General features: G+C 42.8%; 1 protein-coding gene across 2 annotated transcripts in view; it reads right to left on the bottom strand.

The window, feature by feature from the left end:
* LOC123749151 (gamma-interferon-inducible lysosomal thiol reductase) overlaps window positions 1-12,371 on the bottom strand; it is a 124,591-nt gene that overhangs the window by 26,876 nt on the left and 85,344 nt on the right. For both annotated transcript variants that reach the window (XM_069323212.1, XM_069323211.1), the window contains exon 4: window positions 9,020-9,166. In XM_069323212.1, coding sequence (XP_069179313.1) covers window positions 9,020-9,166 — 147 coding nt within the window. The remainder of the gene's footprint in view (window positions 1-9,019; window positions 9,167-12,371) is intronic.

The following is a 12,371-nucleotide window of genomic DNA, read 5'->3' as shown; positions in this document are numbered from 1 at the left end:
AGAGAAGGGGCCCACTGGTCAGACCCCGGAGCATCGGTCGGAGGAACAGACTCGAATGCCTCCGTAGCCACCCCGGACTGGGCAACCCCCGAAACCGCCCGAGTCTCAGAAACCTCTAAACCCCACCCCGACCCCAAAGCCCTCAGACGCTTAGGGGCCGGAAGCAAGGGAAGGGGGGGAGGGAGACAGAATGAACCACTGAAGGGGAAGAACAAGGGGGCGCGGACGGATCTAGGGCTGAAGCAACCAACACTCCCAAGTCCGGGTCCCTATACACAAAGTGGGGCAGCCTCGGGGCGTCCGGGGAAGCGACAACCCGAGCATGTTGCAAACAACCTAAACCTACCTTGCAACGCACGAGCTGCCTGCACCCGAAGTAAATTATCAGCAGACTGGGTGAATTGAGTCACGAACAAGCAACACAGCTCGCAGGACTCGGGGTCGAATGTGTCACCGACCCAACAGGCAGCATGACGGAGGCAAAAACAATGAGAGTCACCCTGAGACAAGGGGACAGAGCAACCCTCAAACTCGCACACAGCGAGAGGGGATGCAAGGGTCTCCTCCATCGGACCCGAGAGCCCCCATGGGGTTTCCCAGGGCCCCTAGACTGGGTCTGCTAAGGGTTATCCTAGGCAGGGCACTGCTAACCGGCGTCCCAAACTACCAAGCAAACTGCTAAAAGCTGAACCCACGGGACGTGTCTACTCGTGAGAGCGAAGCAAGGGGTGCCACTACACAAATGACCCTAATATAGGGGGAAGGGAAAAACACAAGGCAGACTCCTCCACCAGGCAAAAAGAAAAGAAAAACCACGCAAGTGGACAATGTACCCAGTGGGAACAGAGCCAGCCGCTATTATAAGTGAAAACTAGCTACGTAGTACCCTGCTCCCCACCGGTGCTAAAACTACCACTAACCCCAAGGTAAACAAGGGAGGAAAACCCCCAAACACTCGGGGCGGCCAAATGCCAAGCAGCGAAAAGCCAACAGAGGTAGACCCAAGGTGAAATGTGGAAGGCAACCCCAAGCCCCAAGGGCAGTACTTACAGGGCACTCGGGGAAGGTAACCCTAAGCACATGCAGCCCGAGTACCTGAGAAAACTACTCCCAGCTCACACGACCACCGTAAGAGCAGCACTGAAAACAAGTCACAGCACTGAGACAAGACTGGAGCTGGAGCCACACGACCATGCACGATCCCATCAGCCGAGGAACTGAAGTGAGGATCGCCGGCTCGGGGGTCTAGGGCTCCCCCTTCCCCCTCCTGGGGAGGGGGGAGCTGCACAGACATGCGGCGCGGCTCGTGTGAAGTCATGCTTGTTAGTTCGTTTTCCTGGGGTAGTTCTGTCCACTCGTTTGTCGATTTTTGTTGTTAACCAGAATAGGGGTTTGTTTTGTGGCCCTTACCTTTCTGGGTGCCTGTCCCAGTCGATGGCAGATATAGAATGCTCCAAATCACATGTGCATTTCTATGGGCCATTGCTCCCCGTGCCTCTGTGAGGGGGCCAGGTTCTGGCTCGTTGTCCCCGGTAGACTAGAACTCCACCCACATCGACTGATGCAAAATAGTGTATCCATATCAGCCATGGATAGCTCCAGGGAGCCGTAGGGGCTCCTCCTGGAAAAAAAATTCAAAATTATACTTACTTTGGCCGCAATGGGGTCCGGAGAATGGCGTGTGACGCCACGATTTGATGGTCTCCCATGGCGTATACTCCCGAAGCAAGTCACCCGCCAGCTTCAACATGCGCGAGTTGCCACAAATATTTTTTTGTTCATTTTTTGTGTACATTCCTAAATACATTTGTTTTGTTTTTTCTTGCCAATCCTATGTATAATGAACACATACACAATATTATGGCAGTAGAACATCCGTACTGTCCCAAGACACTGTGTTATATGTGTCTCAAAAGTGTCCACATATATTGCTCACGTATCCAATGTTTCATGTTCATTTATGTATATTTACAACATATTTACACACTATACACTATCACACTATATACATTCACCATCAACACACTCAGAACTCTGTGAGTGTGAGCTGCCACACCCAGCCAGCTTTCCCTCACTCCTCCAACACCAGGCTTACACCTTACTCGCCAACTTTCCTCCTTCCACCATACTGTTATTGTATTTATTACACTATTTACACACGTTATGTATACGTACCTACATGTTTTATTCACCATAACTATGCAAGTCAGCCGGTATTGTGTTTTAAACAGCACAGTAGCAACCATTTACTACATGAGAAATCACACAGCAGCCAGCAGACGACGCTACGAGTACAAAGCGACCTCCCTCACCAAAATGGCTCCTCCCCACATACTCCTGTTGCTGTTATTACACTATATATACACACATTGTATATACCCATATATATATGTGTTCACTATAACGAACCACTAAGCTAGTATGGTGAGCAAAACAGGAGTGGCTGTCACACAGTGACGCTACCTGGATTCCCTCCCTCACCAAATTTCCTCCTCCCACAATATTACGCACAGCACTAATTATCACCACAATCCTGCTATTATCACAAACCTGGTCACTAAATCTGTAAATGAATAATTGACCACAAGTTTATTTTGTAAAGTAACAAAAGAAGTTGTTTGAAGACTCCTAGATGGATGAAATAATGCTGTGGTGTTGTGGGTAGTGCTGTGAACATCGTGAACAGCATTGATTCATTGATATTTGAACATTGTACACAGTCATTACCACACTCAGGCTCTTCTGTAATACTATCATGGCTAAATAATACCAGTTACTGTATATATATATTTTGACATTATTAGGCAATGCTGTGGTCACAAGCTGAACAGCAGTGCTCTGAGCTCATGCTGCGTGTGCCAGCCTTGGTTGCTCACTCACTTGGTTACTCAGTACTGAGGCTCTCACACCCGGGAATGTTGGTAGATTTTTTTTTAAATGGCATCTGTTTACAAGAGCCCTGAGGAAGCTGATGTGAACCCCATGTAGTAGCGAGAGTTTTGAATCATACACTAAAAATATAAGATCCCGGAGGCGCACTGCACACCCCCTGTCGAGCACCTGTAGGTGTGTTGCACAGTTCAGTGGTTAAGGTAATGACCAAAGCATTAGTTTGAACAAATGATTACTTACCTCAGGTATGGTGATATAAATGGTAGTCAACACTACCAATGGAATTATGATTATTTACCACACCACAAATATTACAACCATCCTCCTGTTTAGATACTGTTTAGATAGTACTGTTCTGTAACTATGAGGACCATCGTACATACATAAACGTAATGGACAATTAGATAGTAGTATTTGGTACTACCGTATTCACTTTATAGCAACCGAAAAAACTAAAACTAAAACCAAATATTCTTAGGCCTAGTATAGCATATACTGCACATAATTTGTACTATATTAGGCCTCAGATAACATGTATTAGGCCTAAGAAAGTCAGGTTAGATTATGTTTTCTTTGCAACATCAGAAAAACGTTTTCCAGTTTGTCCAAATACAATAGTACAGTACCAATTTCTACTTTCTAATTGCCTTTTACGTCAATTTATGTGCAGCAGTTGTCAAAAGTACAGGGAAGGGAGGGAGGAGGGGTTAAACTTTGCAATACTGCTTTTCAAGGTGCCAAGTTGTTTCAAGAATTACCACATTTTGTTTTTATATTATCAATTAAGTAATCTTTGCATTATATTACTGACGAAAACTGTTCTTTACTGTTGATATTTTTAATTAATGATATTTGATATTGTAATTCTATTTCCTGACAAATTAGAGCATATGACCCTGCCCGAAACGACCCTGCCCGAAACGCTTTGCGTAATAGTGGCTTTAGGCATTGTATGTACTAGCTCTATCTATAAAGCCAACAAACTTTGTAAATCTCTTTATGTATGTACCTTACCTAAATAAAGATTATTATTATTATTATTATTATTATTATATTTACCCGAGGGCCACCAACCCTAGTGGACTCAACGAGGACAGGAAGCCAGCAGCTTGTCGAAGGTCCCCATTTGTCTTTATGATTTATCTTTTTCAGGTATATTTTGAAATTCAGCACAGTTCTGGCAGTTACGGCTTCGGAGGGGGCGGCACTGCAGCGGTGATGTGACAATTGCTTTTTTCAATGAGAGTTGGGGGGAGTTGTGCCTCCCTATTCGGTTTTCGGTTGCAATTTTCTTACTAAGTGGGGTTTGTTTTGATATGCCTACCTTTTTGGGTGCCAAACCCTAGTCGATGGAAGATAAGGAATACCCCCAACCACAGGGGGGGTTTTCCAGAGGCCATTGCTCCCTTGCCTCTGAGAGGGCCAGATTCTGGCTCGTGGTCCCTGGTAGGCTGAACCCCATTGACTAATGCCCTAGACTAATATATCGCATATCAGTCCGATAGCTGCAGGGAGCAAGAAAAGCAGAAAAACAATGAAATTCTTTACAAAGAATTCAAGTGTGGTCATCACTAGGTGGGAGATACTGGTAAACTGAGCATGCCTCACACTCACCCAACAAAACCATGTGCTTGCTCAATCCATCCTAGTATCTACAGATGTCATATTCCAAGGCAAACGTTGTACACTAAGTCAAATTTTATGAGGAATTTGACGTCATATACCAAAAACATCATAATCTAGGGCAGTTGTAAACCAAGGTACCACTGTATACTACATCCACCAGAAGGCCTTTGTTCGAGTAGCTGCTTACCGTTTCCAAAAATGTGAGCAAATTTGTAAGGCAGGATCTGTTTTTAGCGAATTCATGTTGTGTCAATTGCATAAGGCTGTTCACTGAAAGATGGTGAATGATTTCCCTCCCTGAGGATTAGTTTGTCAATGTTCTTTCTAATTATTTTGGATGCTATGGGCATTTCCCTAAATTCATTCTCCTCCCCTCCTTCAAACATATGTGTGGGTGATGGGATGTCATCCAACCTTTCAAGAGTGAATACCGATGTAAAATATTTATTTAGAATGTTGCATTTTTTATCATCCTTTATAGCTTGGTTAGTATGATCTATTAAGGGTCCAATAGTCCTTTGTTTTAGTTTTACCTCTTGTATAGGCGTAGAACAATTTTAATCTTTATATTTTGGGCAATTTTTCTTTCGAAGTTTCCTTTGACTGATCTGATTTTCTGAGCGGCCAAGTTTAGTGCCCTTTTGTGTAACTCATAATCAATGACGTTCATGGTAGATTTATACGTTGTTCAGAGGTTCCTCTTGGTTACTAATGTTCGTTTTACGACTTGTATCATCCACCGAGTTCCCTTTCTTGTCTTTCTTCTTTTTGGCACATTTTAGAGTGAGTTCTGTGATGACACTCTTGAAATTTTGCCACGATGCTTCCGTGCCATGTTCACCCATCAGCTGCCTCCAAGAGATGGTTTGCACTTCCTTTCTCATTCTTGATAGTCACCATCCTGTCCTCGTCGAGGCAACTAGGGTTAGCGGCCCTTGACGGTGCTTGCATACAGCACCTTATACACCCTGTTGTTTACAGTAAATCAGGTATACAATGTTCTCAAGGTGGTGTATACAATGTTCTCAATGTGGTGTATTCAATGTTCTCAAGGTGGTGTATACAATGTTCTAAGGGTGGTGTATACAATGTTCTAAAGGTGGTGTATACAATGTTCTAAAGGTGGTGGATACAATGTTCTAAAGGTGGTGTATACAATGTTCTAAAGGTGGTGTATACAATGTTCTAAAGGTGGTGTATACAATGTTCTAAAGGTGGTGTATACAATGTTCTAAAGGTGGTGTATACAATGTTCTAAAGGTGGTGTATACAATGTTCTAAAGGTGGTGTATACAATGTTCTAAAGGTGGTGTATACAATGCTCTAAAGGTGGTGTATACAATGTTCTAAAGGTGGTGTATACAATGTTCTTATAAGAACATAAGAATGAAGGTAACTGCAGAAGGCCTATTGGCCCATATAAGGCAGCCCCTATTTATATCAACCTAATCTCATTCATATATATGTCCAACCTACACTTGAAACAATAATGGGATCCTACTTTTATTATGTTAAGCGGTAATTGGTTCCACAAATCAGTAATCCTGTTATTGAACCAGTATTTACCCAGGTCTTTCGAAAATCTTAACACTATCGCTCGCTTTGGACACCGATCACGTCCACTTTTTTTCTCTCGAGTCCTAGCCGAGGACAGGACTCGCGTCCACTCCAAAAATATTTGTATAAAATTCATTTTTTATCCGATCGACCTCGAGATAGTTTCAAAATAAGAGCCATTAGAGTGCACACAATTTGATACCAAAATGAAAGACGTAACATGAAACTTGATGTCCGAACACTTGAGAGATTGTAAATACGTTTTTGGTCAAAATTTTAAAATATTTGTTAAAATTCTATTTATTGTGCTATTATGTTGGGAGTAGTTTTATAATGCGAGCCTTTATGTTGCGAACAATTTGATACCAAACTGAAAAATGTAACAAAAATATTTATGTCAGAACACTGGAAAGATAAATAATTTTGTGATTATGAGCAGAGAATTAAAATATTTGTTAAAATTCCAGTTATTGTTCTATTATTATGGGACTAGTTTTAAAATACGCGCCTTTTTATTGCAAACAATTTGATACAAAAATGAAAGACGTAACACGAAAATTGATGTTATCAAACTGAACGAGTATACACATTAGGTTGCGGTGTACAAATTGGTGCTTGTTTACAGGTAACTTTAGGCTTTCCTGCGGGGGAGGCACGCCAGGCTTTTGTACATTATATTGATATACACCTGTAGGGAATTTAATTGTGAACACAATGATACCAAAACGAACGACGCAGCACAAGAATTAAGGTGAGAAAACTGAAACGAGTATGCACATTTTACCAATTTTGTGCGCTCACGGGTAACTTTTGCCGAATTTAGGCTCTGCTGTTGGGAGTCACGCCAGGCTTTTGTACATTATATTGATATACACCTGTAGGGAATTTAATTGTGAACACAATGATACCAAAATGAACGACGTAGCACTAAAATTAAGGTGAGAAAACTGAAACGAGTATACACATTTCAGTGTCACCGTGCGCTTGCCCACACATTCGCCCGCACGTCGAGCGCGTGACGTCTAAATTGGCTGCGCGCATGCCCAGGGCATGATAATGTTAACTTATTAAATTTATACCTAATGTTTCGTGTTCTATTTTGTGTCGATACTTTTAATATCCTATTAATATCTTCTTAGTTATGCCCATTCATCCACTTGTACACCTCTATCATGTCACCCATAATTCTTTGCCTTTTTAGAGAATGTAATTTAAGCTTTGCTATCTTCGTATGACAGGTTTCTAATTTGCGGGATTAACTTTGTCATCCTACGTTGGATGCATTCTAGTAATTTTATATCTATTCTACAGTATGGAGACCAGAACTGAGTTGCATAATCTAAATGGGGCCAAACAGGAGCAAGATATAGCTGAACACCACCACCAGGTCTTGTTACTAATGCTTCGATAAATAAAACCCAGTGTCCTATTTGCCTTATTACAAACATTTATGCATTGATTTTTTGGTTTTAAATTCTTACTAATCAGAGCCTTTTAATCTCACAGAGCCTTTTCACAATCCAACTTCGCAATCTCAACACCATCTAGCTCGCATCTTGTAACCATTATCATTATCAAGCCTGAAAACCTTACATTTGTCAGCATTAAACTGCATCTACCAATCTTCTGACCATTTCAAAACCTTATTTACATCGTATTTAAGTGATAGCAAGTCTTTTTCCATGTTGATTTCCCTCCCGATTTTTGTATCTCGGAAATTTGCAAACATGGTGCAGTATACAATGTTCTCAAGGTGCTGTATACAGTGTTTGCAAGGTGCTGTATACAGTGTTCTCAAGGTGCTGTATACAGTGTTTTCAAGATGCTTATACAATGCGGCATATAGCATTGCCCCATGCATTCCCCCCCCCCACCATACGATTTCCTATGGGAAAATTTGATTTAGTGTACAAATTTTCCGATTACGATCAGTCTCTTGGAACAGATTAAATTCGTAAACCAAGGTTCCACTGTATATATATGCATAATGAAACAAAAACAAATGACAAGGGCAAATAATGCATAAACCAGGAAATAGAAGAATTCTTTGACCAATGAAAATGTTTGAAACATTTACTATCATTCATTCATAAAATGATGTCATTTACTATTATACACAAAAAACAGCTTCTTGCCATATGTCCTCCGGTAAGCTAAATATAATATTATACACTGTATTAGTAAACATGATGTATTGTGGAACGTAATGTTTACTACCTTATTCAAATACAGTACTTATTTATAATCCATTATCATTCTCAGCATATTCTGTCCATATTCCATGGATTATAACCAGGGAATTCATAATGATTCATGGACACCCAGTCAGCAGCGTTACTAATCTATGTATATATTCAAAATGGAAAGGATTTTATGACCAAAACTGTACAATGGTTATCTTGAGGTTATCTTGAGATGATTTCGGGGCTTTAATGTCCCCGCGGTCCGGTCCTCGACCAGGCCTCCACCCCCAAGAAGCAGCCCGTGACAGCTGACTAACACCCAGGTACCTATTTTACTGCTAGGTAACAGGGGCATAGGGTGAAAGAAACTCTGCCTATTGTTTCTCGCCGGCGCCTGGGATCGAACCCAGGACCACAGGATCACGCTTCCTGGGGTGTGTGTGTGTGTGGTGTGGGGAAAAAAAAAAAAAAAAAAAAAAAAATAGTAGTAGTTAGTAAACAGTTAATTGACAGTTGAGAGACGGGCCGAAAGAGCAAAGCTCAACCCCCGTAAAAACACAACTAGTAAACACAAGTCCAGCGTGCTGTCCGCTCGGCCGACCGGGGAGCCAGTCGGCCGAGTGATGGTCCTCATTGGTGATGAGGACCATCACCAATGTCATCATCGGTCCATCATCGGTCGGTGATGGTCCTCATTGTTACAACGTAAGTACTACCTAAATAGGAGGTTGGGCTGAATATTAATACAAGGCATTACTTACCCTATCAATAGTAATTGTTGGGATGAAGGAGACACGGGGCTTGAGACTATTGGTCATGTCACCCATGTGCTTCAGAATGCTGCTACCTTTATCCGAGAGGATGCACGCCTCTACATTTTGCCAGTTCTCACCATTCTTCTCGACACACTGCAGAATGGATTACAGTGATAAAACTGTGTTATATATAAAAAATATTTTTATGCTTGAATCATTAGAGGGCACTATTATCTGAACAAGAAGGAGTAGTTTATGATCCAAGAAGTTTAAGAATTAGGAGTCAACAATCCTTTATAACTCCAAAGAAAGTACTTAATGAATACAGTATAATGATACTTAATTGTTAATCCTTTCACTGCACCACCCTCTGTTAGGTTTTGTTCTCCGAGGATAGAAAAGTGGGTAAAATATTATTTTGCTTTTGTATATTTTTATTAAAGTTCTAGAAAAAAGATGCTTTTTGACTTGCTCTATACCATTAAAAAACCCGCGTTGAATGTAATGAAACGCCATTTTCTGGGTGAGACCCGGAGGCTCCCTCGGAGCTATCCGGCTAGTATGAATATCTTGAGGTTATCTTGAGATGATCTCGGGGCTTTAGTGTCCCCGCGGCCCGGTCCTCGACCAGGCCTCCACCCCCAGGAAGCAGCCCGTGACAGCTGACTAACACCTAGGTACCTATTTTACTGCTAGGTAACAGGGGCGTAGGGTGAAAGAAACTGCCCAGTGTTTCTCGCCGGCACCCGGGATCGAACCCAGGACCACAGGATCACAAGTCCAGTGTGCTGTCCGCTTGGCCGACCGGCTCCCCTGTATTAGGATTGTATTAGAATGTATTAGACCCTAGCATCAGTCAATGCACATGGAGTTCTAAGCCTACCGGGGACCACGAGCCAGAACCTGGCTTCCCTCAGAGAAGCACGAAGAGCAATGGCTAATAGAAACCCCTGTGTGAGTGGAACCATTCAATGTCTGCCATCGATTGGGTCAGGAACCCAGAAAGGTAAGCACCCCAAAACAAACCCCTATTCTGGTTAAAATATTACTACCGAGAGTCAAACTTCTGGACAGAACTCTCCAAATGAAAACGAGCATGACGTTACCACGTCACAGTGCTGCTGTCTGCACACCTCCCCAGGAGGAGGAAGGGGGAGCCCCAGACCCCCGTGCCGGCTATCCACATCCCAGTTCTGTGGCTAATGTGAACCGGTAATGTCGTGCACCTCTGACTCCTGTGTTTTCCAGTTCTGTGCCTTTTGGTGTGGTCCTATTTTCTAGGTGGTGCGTAAGCCAGGAGAAATTTCACAAGTACTCGGGCTGCATGTGCCTAGGGTCCTCTTCCCTAGGTGCCCTGTAAGTACTGCCATTTGGGGTTTAGGCCAACTTCCACAAGTCACCTTGGGGGTCTACCTCCACAGGGTATTTTGCTGCTTGGAGATTGGCCGCCCTTGGAGCCAGCTTTGGTATTTCATGCACCACTGTTTGCCTCTGGGTAGGGGGTAGTTTTGTCACTGGTAGAAGTGCAGGGTGCTGTGCAGCTAGTTTTCACCTCTCATTGTGGCTGGCTCTGTTCCACCTGGGCACGTTGTCCTCTTGTGGGGTTTTTCTTTTGTTTTTGTTCCTGCCTGGTGGGGGGGTCTGCCTCTTGGTTTTAGTCACACCCATTTCCATCTCGGTTGTCCTCCACTAGGCCCCCTGTGAATGTACACATCCCGGGGTTCAGCTTTAGAAGTTTGCTTGGTAATCTTTGGCGCCGGTTAGCAGTACTCTGCCTAGGCTTCCTTTAGCGAGATATGCGACTAAGGGCTATCGGAAACCCCCGCGGGAGCTCTTTGGTTCGATGGATGCGACCCCAGGGTCCCCCTCTCGCTTCGTGCGAGTTTGAAGGTTGCTCTGTCCCCTTGTCTCAGGAAGATACTCAATGGTTGTGCCTCCGTCATGCTGCCTGTTGGGCCGGTGACACCTTCAACCTGGAGCCCTGCGAGTTTTGTTCCTTGTTTGAACTCCAATTCACCCAGTTTACTGTTCATAACCTTTGGATGCAGACAGCTCGCTGTCCCAAGTCAAGCGCCTCAATATCGCAGCTGAGCCAATCAGAATTAAGATCAATGAGGACCAGGACCTGCATGACAGAAACCAAGTGTGAGGAAAAGTGAAGGTCCTCCACCATGAGCACTGTTGATAACAAGGGCACACAGGAATGGAACTGCACCAAGTCTAAAACCCAGGAGCAAACAGCAGTCAATGAGATACTTAAAAGAAATTCCTCTCAGGAACACCTGAAACAGTCACTACCTCCAGCCACTTAACACTATTGGTAACTTTGGACAGGACTCGCGTCCATTATTTTTCTCCTGAGTCCTAACTTTGGACCGGACTTGCATCCACTACAAAAAGTATTTGTATAAAATTCATTTTTTATCCGATCGACCTCGAGATAGTTTCAAAATAAGAGCCATTAGAGTGCACACAATTTGATACCAAAATGAAAGACGTAACATGAAACTTGATGTCCGAACACTTGAAAGATTGTAAATACGTTTTTGGTCAAAATTTTAAAATATTTGTTAAAATTCTATTTATTGTGCTATTATGTTGGGAGTAGTTTTATAATGCGAGCCTTTATGTTGCGAACAATTTGATACCAAACTGAAAAATGTAACAAAAATATTTATGTCAGAACACTGGAAAGATAAATAATTTTGTGATTATGAGCAGAGAATTAAAATATTTGTTAAAATTCCAGTTATTGCTCTATTATTATGGGACTAGTTTTAAAATACGCGCCTTTTTATTGCAAACAATTTGATACAAAAATGAAAGACGTAACACGAAAATTGATGTTATCAAACTGAACAAGTATACACATTAGGTTGCGGTGTACAAATTGGTGCTCGTTTACAGGTAACTTTAGGCTTTCCTGCGGGGGAGGCACGCCTGGCTTTTGTACATTATATTGATACACACCTGTAGGGAATTTAATTGTGAACACATAAATGATACCAAAACGAACGACGCAGCACAAGAATTAAGGTGAGAAAACTGAAACGAGTATGCACATTTTACCAATTTTGTGCGCTCACAGGTAACTTTTGCCGAATTTAGGCTTTGCTGTTGAGAGTCACGCCAGGCTTTTGGACATTATATTTATACACACCTGTAGGGAATTTAATTGCGAACACAATGATATCAAAACGAGCGACGTAGCACGAGAATTAAGGTGAGAAAGCTGAAACGAGTATACACATTTAGGTGTCACCGCGCGCTTACCCGCACGCTCGGTGCATGACCCCTAAGTTGACCACGCACCTGCCCGGTGAGCGATAGTGTTAAGTGTGCAAGAACCCCATGCATC

This window comes from Procambarus clarkii, chromosome 12 (genome assembly GCF_040958095.1).
Source record: "Procambarus clarkii isolate CNS0578487 chromosome 12, FALCON_Pclarkii_2.0, whole genome shotgun sequence".
NCBI classification, from domain to species: Eukaryota; Metazoa; Arthropoda; class Malacostraca; order Decapoda; family Cambaridae; genus Procambarus; species Procambarus clarkii.
The sequence above is the reverse complement of the archived record's forward strand: the minus strand, read 5'-3'. Positions and strand labels throughout refer to the sequence as shown.